Source organism: Prionailurus viverrinus, chromosome B4, assembly GCF_022837055.1.
Source record: "Prionailurus viverrinus isolate Anna chromosome B4, UM_Priviv_1.0, whole genome shotgun sequence".
Taxonomy (NCBI): domain Eukaryota; kingdom Metazoa; phylum Chordata; class Mammalia; order Carnivora; family Felidae; genus Prionailurus; species Prionailurus viverrinus.
Genome location: NC_062567.1, coordinates 48810823 through 48828003, shown reverse-complemented (window position 1 = coordinate 48828003; position 17181 = coordinate 48810823). Strand labels below are relative to the sequence as shown.

The following is a 17181-nucleotide window of genomic DNA, read 5'->3' as shown; positions in this document are numbered from 1 at the left end:
AAAGCCATTGTTTCCTTGTTGTATTTCTATTTAGATGATTTGTCTGTTGATGTTAGGTGTTAAAGTCCTCTCCTATTATTCTATTATTATGTATTAGTTCCTTTATGTTTGTTATTAATTATTTTATATATTTGGATGCTCCTCAATTGGTTGCACATCTATTTACAATTATTGTATCTTCTTGTTAAATTGTCCCCTTTATCATTATATACTGTCCTTCTTTGTCTCTTGTTACAGTCTTTGTTTTAAAGTCTATTTTGTCTGATATAAGTATTGCTACTCTGGCTTTATTTTGATCTCCATTTGCATGATAGATGTATATCCATCCCCTCACTTTCAATCCGCATGTGTCTTTATATCTAAAATGAATTTCTTATAGGCAACATATAGGTGGGTCTTGTTTTTTTTATCCATTTTGTCACCCTATGTCTTTTTATTGGAGTGTTTAGTTCATTTACATTCAAAGTAATTATTGATAGATACATAGTTTTGTCATTTTATTATTTGTTTTATGGTCGTTTCTGAAGATTTTCTCTGATCTTGTCTTCCTCTCTTTCATGGTTTTCTTATTTTCTTTAATTTTATATTTGGATTTATTTCTGTTTATTCTTGCACATTTATTCGTAGTTTTTGATATATGGTTGCCATTAGGTTTGTATATAGCCTCTTCTGCACATAGCTGTCTATATTAAGTAGATGGTTGTTTAAGTTTGAGCCCATTCTTTACTCCTTTTCTCCCCATGCTTTAGGCATATGTTGTTATATTTTATATCCTTTTGTTTTGTGAATTTCATGACTGAATTTTTACAGAAATATTCATTTTTACTGCTTTTGTGTTTCCTACCTTGATACTGTCACTGTTGGTCTCCTACTCAGAGTCTCCTTTAATATTCCTTGTAGGGCTGGTTTAGTGGTCACGAACTTCTTTAGCTTTTGTTTGTCTAGGAAACTATCTCGTCTTTTATTCTGAATAGTAACCTTGTTGGAGAAAATATTTTTGGCTGCAGATTTTTCCCCTTCAGCTCTTTGAATATATCATGCCACTCCTTTCTAGTTTACAAAGTTTCTTTTGAAAAAATCTCCTGCTAGCTTTTTGGATTTTCCCTTGTAAGTTACTGTCTTCCTTTGTCTTGTTGCTTTAAAAATTTTGTTTATCACTATTTTTTGCCACTTTAATTACAAATGTGTCTTGATGTGGGTCTGCTTTTGTTGATTTTGAGAGTTCTCTGTGCCTCCTGGATATGGATATCTGTTTCCTTCCCTAGATTAAGAAAGTTTTCAGCTATCATTTATTCAAATAAATTTCTGCTCCCCTCTCTCTGTCTTCTTCTGGGATTTCTATAATTTGAATGTTTTTACATTGGTGGTGTCACTGAGTTCCCTAAGCCTATTCTTATTTTGCATAATCTTTTCTGTCTTTTGTTTAGCTTGATTACTTTCCATTATTCTATCTTCTAGGTCACTAGGTCCTGTTCATTTCATCAAGCATGTTTCATTTTGTTTATTGAGCACTTTATCTCTACTATGTTATTTCTTATCTCTGTGTTAAGGGTCTCACTCATGTCTTCCACTTTTTTCTCAAGTCCAGTAAGTATCCTCATTATAATTGCTTTAAATTCTCTATCAGGCATGTTACTTATAGCTATTTTGCTTAGATCTCTGGCTATAGCCTAGTCCTATTCTTTTATTTGGGATAAATTTCTTTGTCTTCTCATTTTGCCTGCCTTTCTGTGTCTGTTTCTCTGTGTTAAGAAGGTCAACTATGTTTTCTGCTCTTGAAAGTGACTTTACATTGAAGAAATCCTGGAGTTCCCTGCAGTGCAGTCCCTGTTCACCAGAACCTGGCACTTCAGGAGAGTATCCTACATGTGTTGCTTATGCCCTGCTGTTGTGTCAGAGTCACTTTTCCTTTCAGTGCGGTCATCTGCATTGACTTTCTGCCTGCTTTAGGCTGGCACTCAAATGTTTTCAATGAATAAATTTTACAGTCCTTATGTGTTTACATGGTTATGTAGATGACCATATCTAAGAGCTTAAATTACTTTTTTATTCGTTCACAGTGAAGCATTGAAAAAAAAGCAAGACTTTAACTTTTTTAAGTAATTTAAATGGCAAGGATAAAAAAAAAACTCCTATTTTGTTCTCTTAAAGAATGTAGCATAGTGCTTTGAGTTGTACCTACTTTGTAGGTAGAAATCCGTAGGATTGTCTACTCAAGTCATGATGAGTACACAAGTAGCTTCAGAACTAAGAGAAATTCTTGATGTGCAAAGAGAAGAGGTTTTGATCAGAGGGGAGAGTTTCAGAGTTTGACATCGTGGAGTTAAGGGATAATGAAATTTAAAAATGTGATCATGCCTCTGGTTGGGTGAAATCCAATGATGATTAATTGATTGGCATAGAAAAAGGCAAGAAACTGCAAAGAAGTTTCTTCCAAAAATTGGATTTAAGAATTTCAGGCATTTGTCCTTTGTTTTTCTGATAGAAAATAATACATCATTCTGCTGGAGCTTACTAATTCCATAAATAATTCGATAAATAGGATTATAAGTCAGTATGCAGGTATGTATATTTACTTCAAAGTTAAAAATCTGTTACAGATATACTTAGATCTTAAATTAATTGATGAGATTTATGGCCGTATTTCTTGGAAACTACAGTCAGAGTGTTGCTTTTAACAGTAGGCACACAATTAAAAAATGTGAGCATGTGTTTGATTTAAAACATATATTAAAATTAGGTGTTCTTTTATTTTACACAATAAATTGGCACTTTGTTAAGGAGAAAAGATTCTAAGAAAACAATGAAACACAAGTAGAGAATATATAACTCTAACAGACTAATTCTGATGTCTTTCTTTTGTGTGTCCTTGATACACTATGCTACCTTTGACAACAAAAATGTCCTGCTCTAGTGACAAAGAGGCCCAGAAGTGGAAAAAGATATAGGTAGTTACTGAATAATGCATTCATTGATAGAAATGGTCAAATTATACAGTTTCCTAGTGGATACCATTTTTCTTCATTGAGTGGGACAGTATAAAGTTGGATGTTAATTGCTCCCACAAATATGCTTTTGCTTTTCACAATAAGCATTAAAACATGTCCTTGGAGCTCTGTGACTTCATCATACACCACCTGAAAAGGGAATAATGAAAATATAAATCAGATATGCTTAAATGCACTTTTTAAAAAATATTGCTTTTAATAAAAATATTTAGCCGTTAATATCATTTAGCTTGCAATAGATATGTTAATGTAGGATCTTTCATTTCTAACTGTAATTCTGGAAAGCTAAAGGTTCTCTTAACATAATGGAGTTTAATGACAGAATATTTCTCTAAGAAGCTTAGAATTTATTCTGATTCCATTAATAATTTTCCATCCCAAATTTAATATGACTGTAAATTATTCTCTAGGAGGAAATTTAAATACATCACCTTTTAACTGTCCTTGACTTTATTGTGCCACATGGGACCTTGAACATTATCTTTCTTTGTTGAAGACTAATGAGGAGAGCAGGCCAATCTCCATGATTTCCTTGTGTTAATTTAGTGCAGTACAACAATATTTCCTTCTACATGGGAAGAATTAATTCTATGCTAACTTTAATTTATTTAAAATTGTTTAATTTTTAATTATGAAAAAACATGCTTATTAAATAAAATATGGATGAAACAAAAAAAGGAAAATCTATATTTCTACCATTGGGAGATAATGACAGTTAATATTTTGATGTTTATTTTGTTTTCTATATATAATTACTTTTTAAGAAGTGAGCTGTAATTATGCTGTATGTACAGTTTTGTGTCTTGCTCTTTTTCACTTGCTAGTCATATAACTAGTTTCTAAAAAGGGATCTGTTCAACTGTGTGTTATAATTTCCAGAAAGTAAATCATGGGCATTACCACTGGGTGCCTACAGTAGTAAAGAAACTTCAGAAGTGTAGTACTATCAAGAAATTAGTTACCCATCATAAAGGGAGGGGAGACCTGTGTATAAACCCAACATGGTTGCCAGGGAAACTCCTCAGAACATATTTAGAAAAGGAGTTTCATATGCTACTACAAACTTGCTTGCTTTTTATAGCCAAGCTACAAGATAGAAATAAAGTGTTCTCTATATGTACAAAAAAGAAGCAGAGGAAACAACTTGAGGGGGAAACCCTTTCAGTCAGTTGGGAGGTCTCCTCAGTGTATATGGATATGGTTTCTGGTCCATCATATTGCATTTGTCTACCATTTATGAACCCATGAAGTTATTGATGAAGTTCCATTCAAGAGCCATCTTTTAGCTGTTCTGAACAATGATTTCCTTATCAAATAAACAATTCAATCAAGGGACATGAGATGTGATATAACAGGTTAATCCAGTCGACCCTGCTTCATGTGACAGCTCCTGGCTACCTCCTCTTCTAGAATCCTATTCTCATTCCAAACAGAATATTATCTTTTCAGTTTCTTAGGACTGCTGATTCAGATTATTCCATTTCACTTATTGAATTCCCCTAAGATAGTAAAGGAATTTAAGCGCTGCCTTAAAAATCTCAAAACGCTATTACATTAATTATTCTTCATTACCAGCAATGGGATGCCAGCATAGACTCTGTGAGCCACATCTCCTCCTGAACTCTTATCTTTCCAGGACTATAGAGTAAGCTCCTTTTCTTTTTCTCCACAGTGGCTATTTTGAACTGTTTAAACTATCTTCCATTTTCCTCTCCACAATACTTTCAGCAGATAAACTCATTTATTTTACAGAGAAAATAGATGAAGGGGCCCTTAAAGTGTGACTGTATGTGAAATAGAAAAATGGAATAAACCTAACTATCAGGGCTTTGCAAAAGTCTGGCTTAAGAACTCTGTGAATCATATAAATAAGCTCTAAACATACAAATTTCTATGACATAATAATTTGTATGCATTTATGGTCACCTATATGTTTTTTCATTTGCATAATAATAATGGTGATAATAATATTTGCCTTTTAGCACTGTGGGGAGAATAAGTGAGATAATGAATGTAAGCCTTACAACAAAGCCTGGTACCTATTGAACACTAATAAATTATAGCTGAGAAAGATCCATCAAATACACAAAAAGGAACAGCTGTTTCTTGCTATTTTGCATTAGTTAACTGGAGAAAACAGTTCCAGACAGAATTGAGCCTCCCTGGTATTTGGCAAGTTGAAATTCTCAAAAAATGACTTTAAGAATTAATTGCCTTTCTGGTTAAAATACAAACATTTGAACTCTAGAGGTTACACCCTGTGCTTCATTAGGCAAAAGTTATTTCCTTAAAAGTAACTCAAGTTTTATAAACATGCAATCATTATACATCATAGATAATATAGATCTATTTTAATTGCTTTACTGTATCCATAACATTGTTAAAAAAAAAAGCACTCTTATTTGTTGTGATGAGCACTGGGTGATGTATAGAAGTGTTGAATATTATACGCCAGAAACTAATATTATTCTGTATGTTAACTAAGTGGAGTTTAAATAAAAACTTAAAAAATAAAAACAATAAACACTCTATTCTTACCGCGCAATGACTAATTAGTGGGTAATGCTAGAGAAGTATGCAGATGATTATATTCTTTGAGACTTTTTCACCAAATGATTTAATATGAATATTCTGTCTTCACATAAACAGAACCAAAATGCACAGCTCTTTCCATTTAACTTTATGATACTTTTTACTTATAGACATGAGCCAGGTCTTCACTGCCTTCTGACAAATACTGAATTTGTAGGCTTTAAATTATCGCATCAAACAGAAAAAAACCTTGTTTAGGGTAATTAATATCTGTTAACTTGTATACAAGCACTCACCATATGTTATTTGCCCTGAGGGCATAGTAAATAATTCTGAAGTGTATTTAGCGTATTTAGCGTGACTTCAGTGGAAGAACAAGAACATGGAAACCAAAATGTGTCTAGTACTGGTGGTAAGGGGAGCAAGGAGGCAGGATAATGAAAAGGAGAGTTCAAAATAAGTGAGAACAGGAAAACTCTGTGGGTGTGGGAGGAAGGGACCAACGGCATAACTTAGTGGGGTCGGTATGAGTTTAGGAATCTGGCAGTTTTGGACTTGAAAACTGGTAGCTGGACTCTGGTCGAAATGTTTGACATCAAGGTCTCAATGTCTTCATTTACAAATCGAGTTTTCATCATGTTATGAATATCAAACGAGAGGATGTTACAGATAACCATAGCTATGACTTACTGAGTGTACCATACACTTACTGCTATGCTAGATAATCATTCACATTCCGCAAGATATTTTAAGATCTGTGAAACATGTAGAATGTTCCTGTTCTGTTCTAATTTCCCCTTTATACTTTATAACAGAACAGTACTTAAGAAAGGAATGCAACGTACAATATGCATTGGCTATAACAATATAATTATGCCCTAAAATACGATCTGTTTTTCTAATGAATCATTGCAAAAAATGATGGTTTTTAACCACATGCCAAAGGTAACAGAGTGAAAAAGAGCAAGGGCATTAGCGCCAGGATCCCAGCTCTGTGTCTTAAAAGCTGAAGGGCAGTTTTGTGAGCATGCTTACTGCCAGCCCCACCCACCTCCAGTCCAGTCATGTCTACAACAGGGATCTATACATGATAGGGATTTTCAGGGAGACTGCTGGCAAAGTCTGTTGGGAATCACTCTGGGAAGTGTCAAATAGACAAGTTTGGCCCTGTATCAAAGAAAGTTTAGTATCTAAAGGGTGGATATAAAAGGGACCCTTGGCAGTGTCCCTGACCCAGCCTTTCTCAGTCTGGGTATTAGGGGGAAAGAGAGAACTATGAATAAAAATGGAAATAATTATTTTCATGAAAACCTTTGTAAGACATTGGTGATGCAATGTAATATGCACTTTGTATTCCTTTAAGAGATTTATATAAAAAGGGGAGTGAGGTCATTCTCTCCCACTTCCCAGAACATTGCGTGGCTTCGGCAGTTTAAGAAATCCCAGCCATACTGAGTGGTTGATGTAGCAGTATTTGGGAAGCAAAGCAGGGGACAAGTTAAAAACGAGGTGGATGCCATGTGATAATTTTCTGGGCTTCCGAGAAAACATATGTAAATTGTTGCTGAGGGTGCCCAGAAATATTTGAGGGGTTTGGCACAGAGGTGAGGCCTCCAGCAGCACAATAGAGGGCAAGAGAAAGTAAAACCAGAGTTGAAACCGGTGTACTTTTTTTGGCATTTCTTATAACTATTCTTGTATTGATACAAGACACAGAACAAAATGGGAGAAAAATTAAAATGTTGTCTTCTTTTTATTCTCATCGCTTTCTAAATTCAACCAGCTTCCCCACCAAACTTGTTTATAGGGTGATCATTACTATTAAAATAGTCACTTATCCACATATTAATTAACATTTCTGCCTATTTGAGTTATGTAGAGATCAGAGTGTACTAGGCATGGACTATGGACTATTGTTGAAATAATTTTAAAAGTTTCCAAACAGTTTTAAAAGTGTTTAAAATTTATAAACAGTGTGTCCAAGCTACAAGTACTGGCTGACGAAAAAAGCATTGCAGTGATTTCTAATCAATGGGCCACGAATGTGGGAGGACCCAGAATTATTGCAAGCCATCAGAAAACTTACGGAAATAATAAGCAATATAAAATAATCTCCATGCATGTGTATTTACTATTTAAAAATATTGCTTTAAAATATTGCTTGAAATAAATAAAACACAAGTTAATTTAAACTCCTGAAATGTCAGTGGCTTTTTGTCCTTATGTCCCTCCTTGGCTTACAAATGCTGAAGTATAGCATTAAGTCTAGAGAAATTTCTTGATATTGATGTAGGGGGTCTTGTACTGAAAACATATGGAAACAAATGATCTACTATTGGGAGAGTATATCTCTAGCTGCTGATATCATGATAAATAATAAAATTTCAGAAGATCTTTCCTTACTAAATTATATGTATAAATATATATGCATTTTTACACATCCATATAAAGCATCACTTATAAAACTACCCCAAATATTAAATTCCATAAATATTTTTAGAAACAGCTAAATTTTAAAAAAAATTTTTTTTTCAACGTTTATTTTTGGGACAGAGAGAGACAGAGCATGAACGGGGGAGGGGCAGAGAGAGAGGGAGACACAGAATCGGAAACAGGCTCCAGGCTCCGAGCCATCAGCCCAGAGCCCGACGCGGGGCTCGAACTCACGGACCGCGAGATCGTGACCTGGCTGAAGTCGGACGCTTAACCGACTGAGCCACCCAGGCGCCCCAGAAACAGCTAAGTTTTAAAGATACTAAAAAAACCCAAAAAACAAAAAGGTATTTCCTTTGCCCTCAAGAAATTTACAATATACTAGAAGAAAAAAAGCATGTAGAACTAAGTAAAAGATGGCAAGTGTGGCATAAGAGTCTAGGAGGGAGTAGTTCCCAGAATCCACATTTGAGGTAAGCTTCAAAGTTGACAGAGAAGAGCATAAAGGGTGAAGGGAACCAGCTCCATCACAGAGGTCCTAAGGATTGTTCAGGGAATGACAAGCTGTCTTATGTGACCTGACAATAGGATTAGGTGTGAAGAAATAAAAGGTAATGAGCACACATATGTTCCTGACCTATTTTTTTTAAGTTTATTCATTAATTTTGAGAGAGAGAGAAAGCACAAGTCAGGGAGGGGCAGAGAGAGAAGGAGAGAAAGAGAATCCTAAGCAGGTGCTGCACTGTCAGAGAAGCCCGACACAGGGCTTGAACCCACAAACCATGAGGTCATGATCTTAGTTGAAGTTGGATGCTTAACTGGCTGAGCATGAGGCTCAAACACATGAACTGTGAGAAATCATGACCTGAGCTGAAATCAAATGCTTACCTGACTGAGCCATCCAGGAGCCCCCTGACTTATTTTTGACAAAGTTACAAAGACATTTGGTGGATTGCTTTTTCAATAAATGATGCTTGAGTAATTGGCACTCATAGGTTAAAACAACAACAACAACAACAACAACAACAAAATGAACTCCAACCTAAACCCCATACTTCATTCAAAAATTAACTCACAATAAATAATGGGCTTAATTAAATATAAAATGTAAAACTAGAAAACAGGAAAACTAGAAGAGAAAATATTTAGGACTAGTGCTAGGTGAAGAGTTCTTAGATTTGCCACCACATATGCAGCCAAAAAAGGAAAAATTGATAACTTGTACAAAATCAAAATTAAAACTTTTAATTTGAAAGACCCTGAGAAGAGGATGAAAAGTAGTCATGGAAGACAGGTAGAAAATATTTGCAAGCCACTTATTTGACAAAGGACTACTATCCATAATATATAAAGAACTCTCAAAACTCAGCAGCAAAAATACAAACTACTCAGTTAGCAAATGAGCAAAGACATGCAGAAACCTATCACTAAAGAGGATGGTAAATAGGCACATGACAAGAAGTTCAGCATCATTAGTTATTAGGTAAGTGCAAATTAAAACCACAATGAAGCACACTCAATACCTATCAAAAGGACTAAAATTAAAAAATAGCTGGCATAGATGCAGAGAAAACTGGATGCATTACTGGTAGGAGTATAAAATGGTATAGAAAAAGAGTATGGCAAGTTCTTTCTTTTTTTTTTTTAACCTAATATGCCATTACCATATATTCCAGTAATTACATCTTGAGCGGTTATCTATGAGAAATTACAACTTATGTTTGCACAGAAACCTATCCGTCAATGTTCACAACAGCTTTGTTTGCAATAGCCCAAGCCAAAAATAACCCAGATGTCCTTTAATGGGTGAACAGTTAAGAAAAATGTTATCCTTCCATACCATGACTACTACTCAGTGGTGAAAAGAAAAAAAACTATTGAGACATGCAGCTACTTGGATAGATTGCTAGGGCATTATGGTGAGAGAAAAATGTTAGTCTCAAAGTGTTACAAACTGCATGATTCCATTTATATAACATTTGAAATAACAAAATTATAAAGATGGTGAGATTACTAGTAGACAGTGATGGGGGAGTGGGCATTAGAGTGAGGGATGTGTCTGTGGCTATAATAGAGTAGCACCAAGGGTCTTTGTGATGGAACTGTTCTGGACCTTGATGGGGTGATGGTCACACAAATTTATACATGTGATAAAAATGCATAGAACCAATTGGAATGAAAATAAAAATGCATAGAACTAAATACAACAAAATGCATAAGAACACATGTAAAACTGGCAAAATCTCAATAAGGTCAGTGAATTGTAATCAATGTCAGTTTCCTGGTTGTGATACTGTACTCTAGTCATGCAAAATGTTACCATTGGGAGACAGTAGCAAAAGGTTATTTGAATTCTCTCTGTATTATTCCTTCCAACTGCATGTGAATTTACAATGATCTCAAAACAATTTTTTTTAGTTTATTTATTGAGAGAGAGAGAGAGAGAACGAGTGTGCAGAGGAGGGGCAGAGAGAGAGAGAGAGTGGGAGAGAGAGAATACCAAACAGGCTCTGCACCATCAGTACGGAGCTCGATGTGGGGATTGAACCCACAAACTGTAAGATCATGACCTGAGGGGAACCAAGAGTCAGATGCCCAACCAACTGAGCCACCCAAGTACCCCAAACAATCTTTTTAAAAGTATATAGGGATGATACATAATCCATGAGGCAATGAGGAACTTTCAAAAGAAATTTCAATAGTAGAAAAAATAAATATGACTGGCTTTTGAAAGTCACCTTAGGTAGAAATGTGAATGATTTGATTGAAAAACACAAGAGGCAGATAGGAGGCTATTCTATAGTAGCCAAAGTCACAGGAACCTCAAACAAAGAAGCAGTGATGGGGCAGACAGAAGGTGATGGGTTTAAGAGGCAGGTGGCTGTACATATAAAAAACTTTTAAAATGACAAAACTTGGGGATTAGTTGGAAAAGTGAGTGAGAGAGAGGGAAGTGTCATTAGAAGATATCTTTTTAGATGGGAAACAGCGGAGGGAACTCTGGTTTAAAAGTGCCTAGGAGACATTCAAATGGAGCTCTTTAGTAATCAGGCAGAAGTACAGAAGGTCAAAAATTTAAGGCAGAAGCCAAGGCTTGAGGAATAGATGCAGATGCAACTTACAGAGAGGTGTTAAATGAAAATTTTTAGGTATATAAGATAATTTTGAGACTATCAAGAGGAAATGAGGGTAGATCATGGAACAGCAAACAAGAATATTTTTCAGAGGAAGAATGGCAAAGAACAAAATTAAATGAGTGGTTAGAGAAGATGGAGGGAGTTCAGAAGAGGTAAGACTCAAGCAAAAGGGGGGTGTCAAAAAGAGGGTGCAGTTGGCAGCGTGGCTGTAGAAATGTTCAGGAGAGTAGAGCCTAAGGGTTCATTAGGCTCATTGAGCAATTAGGAGTCTACTGATGTCACTCTTAATAAAGCAGCATCTTTAAGTTCAAAATCCACACTGCAAAGGATTAAAGAATGAAAAGGAAGCGATGAAGTGAGAGCAGGAAATGTGAGTTACTTTTGCAAAAGTTTGGAGGCAATAGGGAGGGAAAGAAAATGTGGGTGCTTTAGAAAGGCTGAGTTCAGGAGTTTGTTTTGTTTTTTTAAAATTTCTGACCTAACCAGTGGATGAAGTAGCCTTAAGAAAGGCAAACAAATTAACATCCGAGCAAGGTACAGAGGAGATGAGAAGGGATGGAGTCAGGAGAATAAACGTGGGGTTTGCCTCAGAAAGAAGTTAAGGGTTTGGATATTCAAATTGTGAAATACACGTGAATTAGAGAGCTATATATAATATAAATTAATTTTATTGGTGGTTTGTACTTGTTTATTGTTTTCCATTTTTTCAAAGGAGATTTCATGAAGTTTATTGTTATACACAGGATATACTATGATAAAGTTATTAGGTAAAGAAAACCAGGTAAGGGAAAATAAGGTTAGAGAAAATAAGATGAAGTCAGGGATAATGTTAGGCAAAACAAACACCATCGTGGGCTCTTGCTGGAGGATAGCCAAAATGTGAAAATTGGTTCATAAATGCTTTGAAAGCAGAATCTGTATTTTCCAGTTCCCATAGCATCGAGAACAGTGATCAGCACACAGTGGCTATTTTGTGAAATGTCTTCCCTTTATGGAATAATGCTTCCAATTACTGCACATTTTCCATATTTGGTTGTTAAGCTGAAAAATGGTAAGAAAAATACAAAGCGACCGGACAAGAGATGAATCATACTTACAATTTCATTATAAGTGGGGTCGGTACATTTTGGAACAGATTTTGTTTTCCTCCTACGAACTTCACTGGGATATGGTAAAAGATAAAATTCAACATGTGCACTGGGCGCAGAGCCATCTGGGAGATGCTGCAAAGGAAAATGGTTATAAATATTAATGTGTGTTGCTATCAAAGAAAACAAATACAGAGCTACTAAATATCGAGACCAAAGGCAGGATCAAAATTTATTACAGTACTGTTTACCAGAAAATAAGAGAACAATCAAAAGAAATTCATCATTGCTCAAAAATATTCCCAAAGCACAGTGTAAAAGAGTAAAATCATCGATCTTAAATTAAGTGTTGTGTCAGAGAACTATATTTAAAAGCTTATTAAATGTAATTTACTTTAGTTTTTTATGGTAGAAAATAAATTTGCAGTTCTGACAGAAATGGTCAAGAGATAAATATAAACCACAGGCAGAGATAGGAATTAAGTGCCTCAGGATACTGTCCACCACTTGAAAATTAAAAAATGCAAGTTTAACACATAAAATAAAATGTAGCATTTAATGATAAGTATATGCATATTATGTAATATCACATTTTAAAGCAGAATGTAATTAATATACCAGTTAGACCTGTAACTTTAATATAGTTAAAAGATTTTAAGATAGTTATGATAATTTTATTATAAATTACCCTAAAATATATTGGATAACCCCTTTCAAACTATATTCTTTATTATTATTATTATTTTTGTTTTGTTTTGTTTTGAGAGAGAGAAATATAGATTGAGATGGGGAGGGTCAGAGAGAGAGGGAGACACAATCCCAGGCAGGCTCCACACCCTCAGTGCAGAGCCCAATGCCGGGCTTGAACTCACAATCTGTGAGATCATGACCTGAGCCAAAATCAAGAGTTGCATGTGTAACTAACTGAGCCACCCAGGCACCCCTCAAACTGTGTTCTATGGAGCCTCTAAAGTTGCCTAAAATACTGCCTGATGGGTAGATTAATGTTGTTAAATATCTAGATCTTTGGACCCCAGGTTGTCCTAAGTGGCCTCCCAACTTCCTCCCTTCCCAGCTTCCCCATTCTGGCTGCAGAACTTCTCTCCTTCTTCTTTTCCACCTTTCCTTATTACGGATATTTTTATTTCTTAATAGTCATTTGAGGAATAAGTCCATTGTTTCAAAAATTTGGAAACCACCAAACTTCAAAGAAATGTGTTTCACCTTTATCATCTTGACCAAATGGAGAATAAATCATACTAGAACTCCAAATATCTAGTTTGATAAATGTTAGTTTGATAAATGTGTAATTTATATTTAAAGAGGATGATTTGGGGCGCCTGGGTGGCGCAGTCGGTTAAGCGTCCGACTTCAGCCAGGTCACGATCTCGCGGTCCGTGAGTTCGAGCCCCGCGTCGGGCTCTGGGCTGATGGCTCAGAGCCTGGAGCCTGTTGCCGATTCTGTGTCTCCCTCTCTCTCTGCCCCTCCCCCATTCATGCTCTGTCTCTCTCTGTCCCAAAAATAAAAATAAACGTTGAAAAAAAAAATTTAAGATAAAGAGGATGATTTAAAAGTCTAATTTGAGAAATTAAATTCTTATTTGGTTGACCATATTCTAAATATTAAGTTGGTAATTTTCAACAAATACATTTTACTGTTCTGAATCACAATGACATTTATATGTTAACATCCAGTGCCCCAATGTCATTAGCTTTAATTGTATATCTTTCTTTGGCACTCAAACAAAACATAGTGGAAAGTAAGAAAATATGATATATATTATAATAGTACTAATTTTTACTCAGTTCTAATTTACAGGGTGAAAATTATATTAGGAAAATTTTGTACTTTATTATTACTCACAAATTAGGTATAATACATCTGCATACACCATATGTCAAAATGCTAAGATTGTCAAAATTGCTGCTTCAGGTAGAGCTCAAGGTTTCTTTCCTCCATTGAAAACCTCCTCCAGGATAAAAATCTCTGAAATGTTTCAATGGGATAATGGAATCTTCGGTGATGCAGAAAGGAATTGCTATTAATATTTGAGAGAGTGCTTTTACTTTTTTTGATTTGGTGTGGTTTGGTTTGGTAAGAAGGATGACGGGAGAGTAATGTTTTGCTCTGTAATTTTCTCGTCTGCCATGGTGTTTGAGGATACTGCACCTATAATCACTGTATGCTCCAGCTTAGTGGTTAGAATCATGGTTCTGAAAATGGGCTTTTTGATTGCAATCTGGGCCCCCAAATTTGCCAGCTATGTGGCTTTTGGCAGGCATCTTAACTTTTCAGTGGATCTGTTTCCTAACCTGTTGAAGGAGGATAAAGGTGATATACGTCTTATAGCATTTAAAAGACAAACCATGTAATGTGAAATAGAGTAAGACCTGATAAATGTTTGGTACTATTTTTATTTTCTATAAATTAAATTTAAATTAAACATAAATATACTATATGCGCTGATTGGACAAGATATCCCTAATGTACTATGACATTTATGAGCAGAGTTCTTAACCTTGGCGCTATTGACACTTGGGCCACATAATCCTTTGTTGTAGGAGGTTGTTCTGTGCATTGCAGATATTTTAACAGCATCACTGACCTCTACCCACCAGATTCCAATAGCACCATCCTTCCAGACATTGCTAAATATCATTTGGGGGACCAAATTAACCCTAACTAAGAACCGGTTAGATGACTCCCAAATAAAGAATCTCTAGTTCATCCTTAGAATCCAAGCCTAGTGACCTGTGAATATTTCCATCCGGATATCTTCTTGGCACACTTATATAAAATCTAACCAAAATCTGTTGTCTATCCTTCCTTACACTCCCAAACAAAATTTTCGAGGTTGTTAAAGCTATATTAAAATAATACCATTTATTTTCTCTAGGGTCTCCCTTGTTACTGATTTTCAAATCCAAGTGTAGCGAGATCAATATCCTCTGTTTGCCCAAGTACATCCGCCACCACAGATCTTTATTTCCTAACTTATTGTAACTAGATTTTAATGACTTTTTTGGCTCAGTCTTTCCACTTCTTTCCTTCATTTATTCCATATATCAATGTTGTAATTAACTTTCCTGTAAAGCTGCTTTGATCATGTCACTTTCCTTCTCGGGGCATTCAAGATTTTCCCCCATTGCCTGAAGAATAAACTCCCAATCACAGATGGGGAAAAATATTTGCATACCAGATTTCACCAAGCATTTAGCAACTAAAGGTTTGGGTTTCTGTTTCCAAGTTAATGTCCTTGACAAGGTCCTTGAATATCCTGAAGGTTTTAGGATAATAGAACAGAACAGGTTTCAATTTAAAATCGGAAGTGCATTAGATCTGAACAGCAGTGGACTTAGTATATCCTTAATAGCTTTCAATGCAGACATTGATTTCTCAGGTCTTTCAGAGATTCTTTTTGTTTTTTGTTTTGTTTTGTTTTCCAAAGCAGCTGTCCTATCAATGTTATTATTATTTTTTTCTTTCTTGTACTGTATCTTGATCCTTAAACATCACAGCTAATTTATTTAAAAACTCTAGTTGTCTTCTTATCAGTACTTCTCATTTCACCCTTTGCCCGGATGTTTATATGAATTAAATTTAACTTTGTTTTAAAATATATTTTTTAATGTTTTTATTTATTTTTGAGACAGAGAGAGACAGAGCTTGAGCAGGGGAGGGGCAAAGAGAGAGGGAGGCACAGAATCTGAAGCAGGCTCTAGGCTCTGAGCTGCCAGCACAGAGCCCGACACGGGGCTTGAACTCACGGACTGTGAGATCATGACCTGAGCCAAAGTTGGACGCTTAACCGACTGAGCCACCCAGGCGCCCCTAAATTTAACTTTAAAAGTGATTAAATAACCTGTACTTGTCTAAATGCCTTAACCTAGGATTTTTACTCTGGTTGCAGTTTAGACCTTCACAGAGACTTAACACTTTTACCTGAAGAGTCATAAGGCTTGGAGATTCAGAGTTCTTAGTCTGATGCTCAGTCTAAGCAATGAGAAGTTTCCTTGTATCGCCCAGAGGATTTTCATATTCCCAGTGGATTGAAGTCAGGCAGTGTTACTACCACTTTCTTCTATAATTCTGGCTAATATTGTTACTGTGCTAGAAGATGATGTAAAGTCATCTAAAATTAATTTTTGTTAATCTTCCTAACTCTGGATTCTATAGATCCTAGATTTTGCTAAAATATTTTCTTTACATTTTTAGAAGTTTTATATATGTTATCTCCCTTATGACATTAAAATTCCTTAAAAAGGAAACCCACGTCTTGTTGTTTTACACTTCTTCCACATTTCCCTTGGGCTTTGCTCCATTGGTTACTCTACTACCCTAACCCTACCCTCAGTTCCTTCATTCTAATCTTTTAATATGTCTCTGAATCTCCAATGAAAATGTAAAATCCTCCCTTGAGATTTGGCTTCCCTTTACATTATTCTTTTCTTCCCTTTCATAGGTATGCCTTTCTTTCATAGCATTCCTAGAAATCCTGTCCCTAACACAGTGCTTGGCATATAGTGAATACTAAATAAATAGTTATCAAATGACTGAATGGATGAGGTATATATTTAAAAAAATTTAGTATTTATTTTTGAGAGAGAGAGAGAGTGCAAGCAGGTGAGGGGTAAAGAGAGAGGGAGACAGAATCACAAGCAGTCTCCAGGCTCTGAGCTGTCAGCACAGAGCCCAGGGCAGGGCTGGAATTTGTGAACTGTGAGATCATGACCTGAGCCGAAGTTGGATGCTCATCCGACTGGGCCACCCAGGTGCCCCTGCACACAACATTTAAAATGGACGCCTGGGTGGCTCAGTCAGTTAAGTATCCAACTCTTGATTTCAGCTGGGTCATGATCTCACAGTTTGTGAGTTTGAGCCCCGTGTCTGGCTCTGGGCAAGCAGCATGGAGCCTACTTGGGATTCTGTCTCTCCATCTCTCTCTGCCCTACCTTACTCTCTCTCTCTCTCAAAATAAACAA

The 17181-nt window shown here is 35.7% G+C and overlaps 1 protein-coding gene across 6 annotated transcripts in view; it reads right to left on the bottom strand.

Moving 5' to 3' along the window:
* Positions 1-1350: 1350 nt before the first annotated feature.
* Positions 1351-17181, bottom strand: part of PIK3C2G (phosphatidylinositol-4-phosphate 3-kinase catalytic subunit type 2 gamma) — a 355118-nt gene continuing 339287 nt past the window's right edge. For 5 of the 6 annotated variants that reach the window (XM_047868249.1, XM_047868251.1, XM_047868252.1 and 2 more), the window contains 2 exons: positions 12208-12333; positions 1351-3137 (listed from right to left, as the gene is read on the bottom strand). In XM_047868249.1, coding sequence (XP_047724205.1) covers positions 2985-3137; positions 12208-12333 — 279 coding nt within the window. In that variant the 3' untranslated portion in view covers positions 1351-2984. Of the gene's footprint in view, positions 3138-12207; positions 12334-17181 lie in introns of those variants that run through there. The other variant, XR_007154196.1, reaches the window with a different exon arrangement.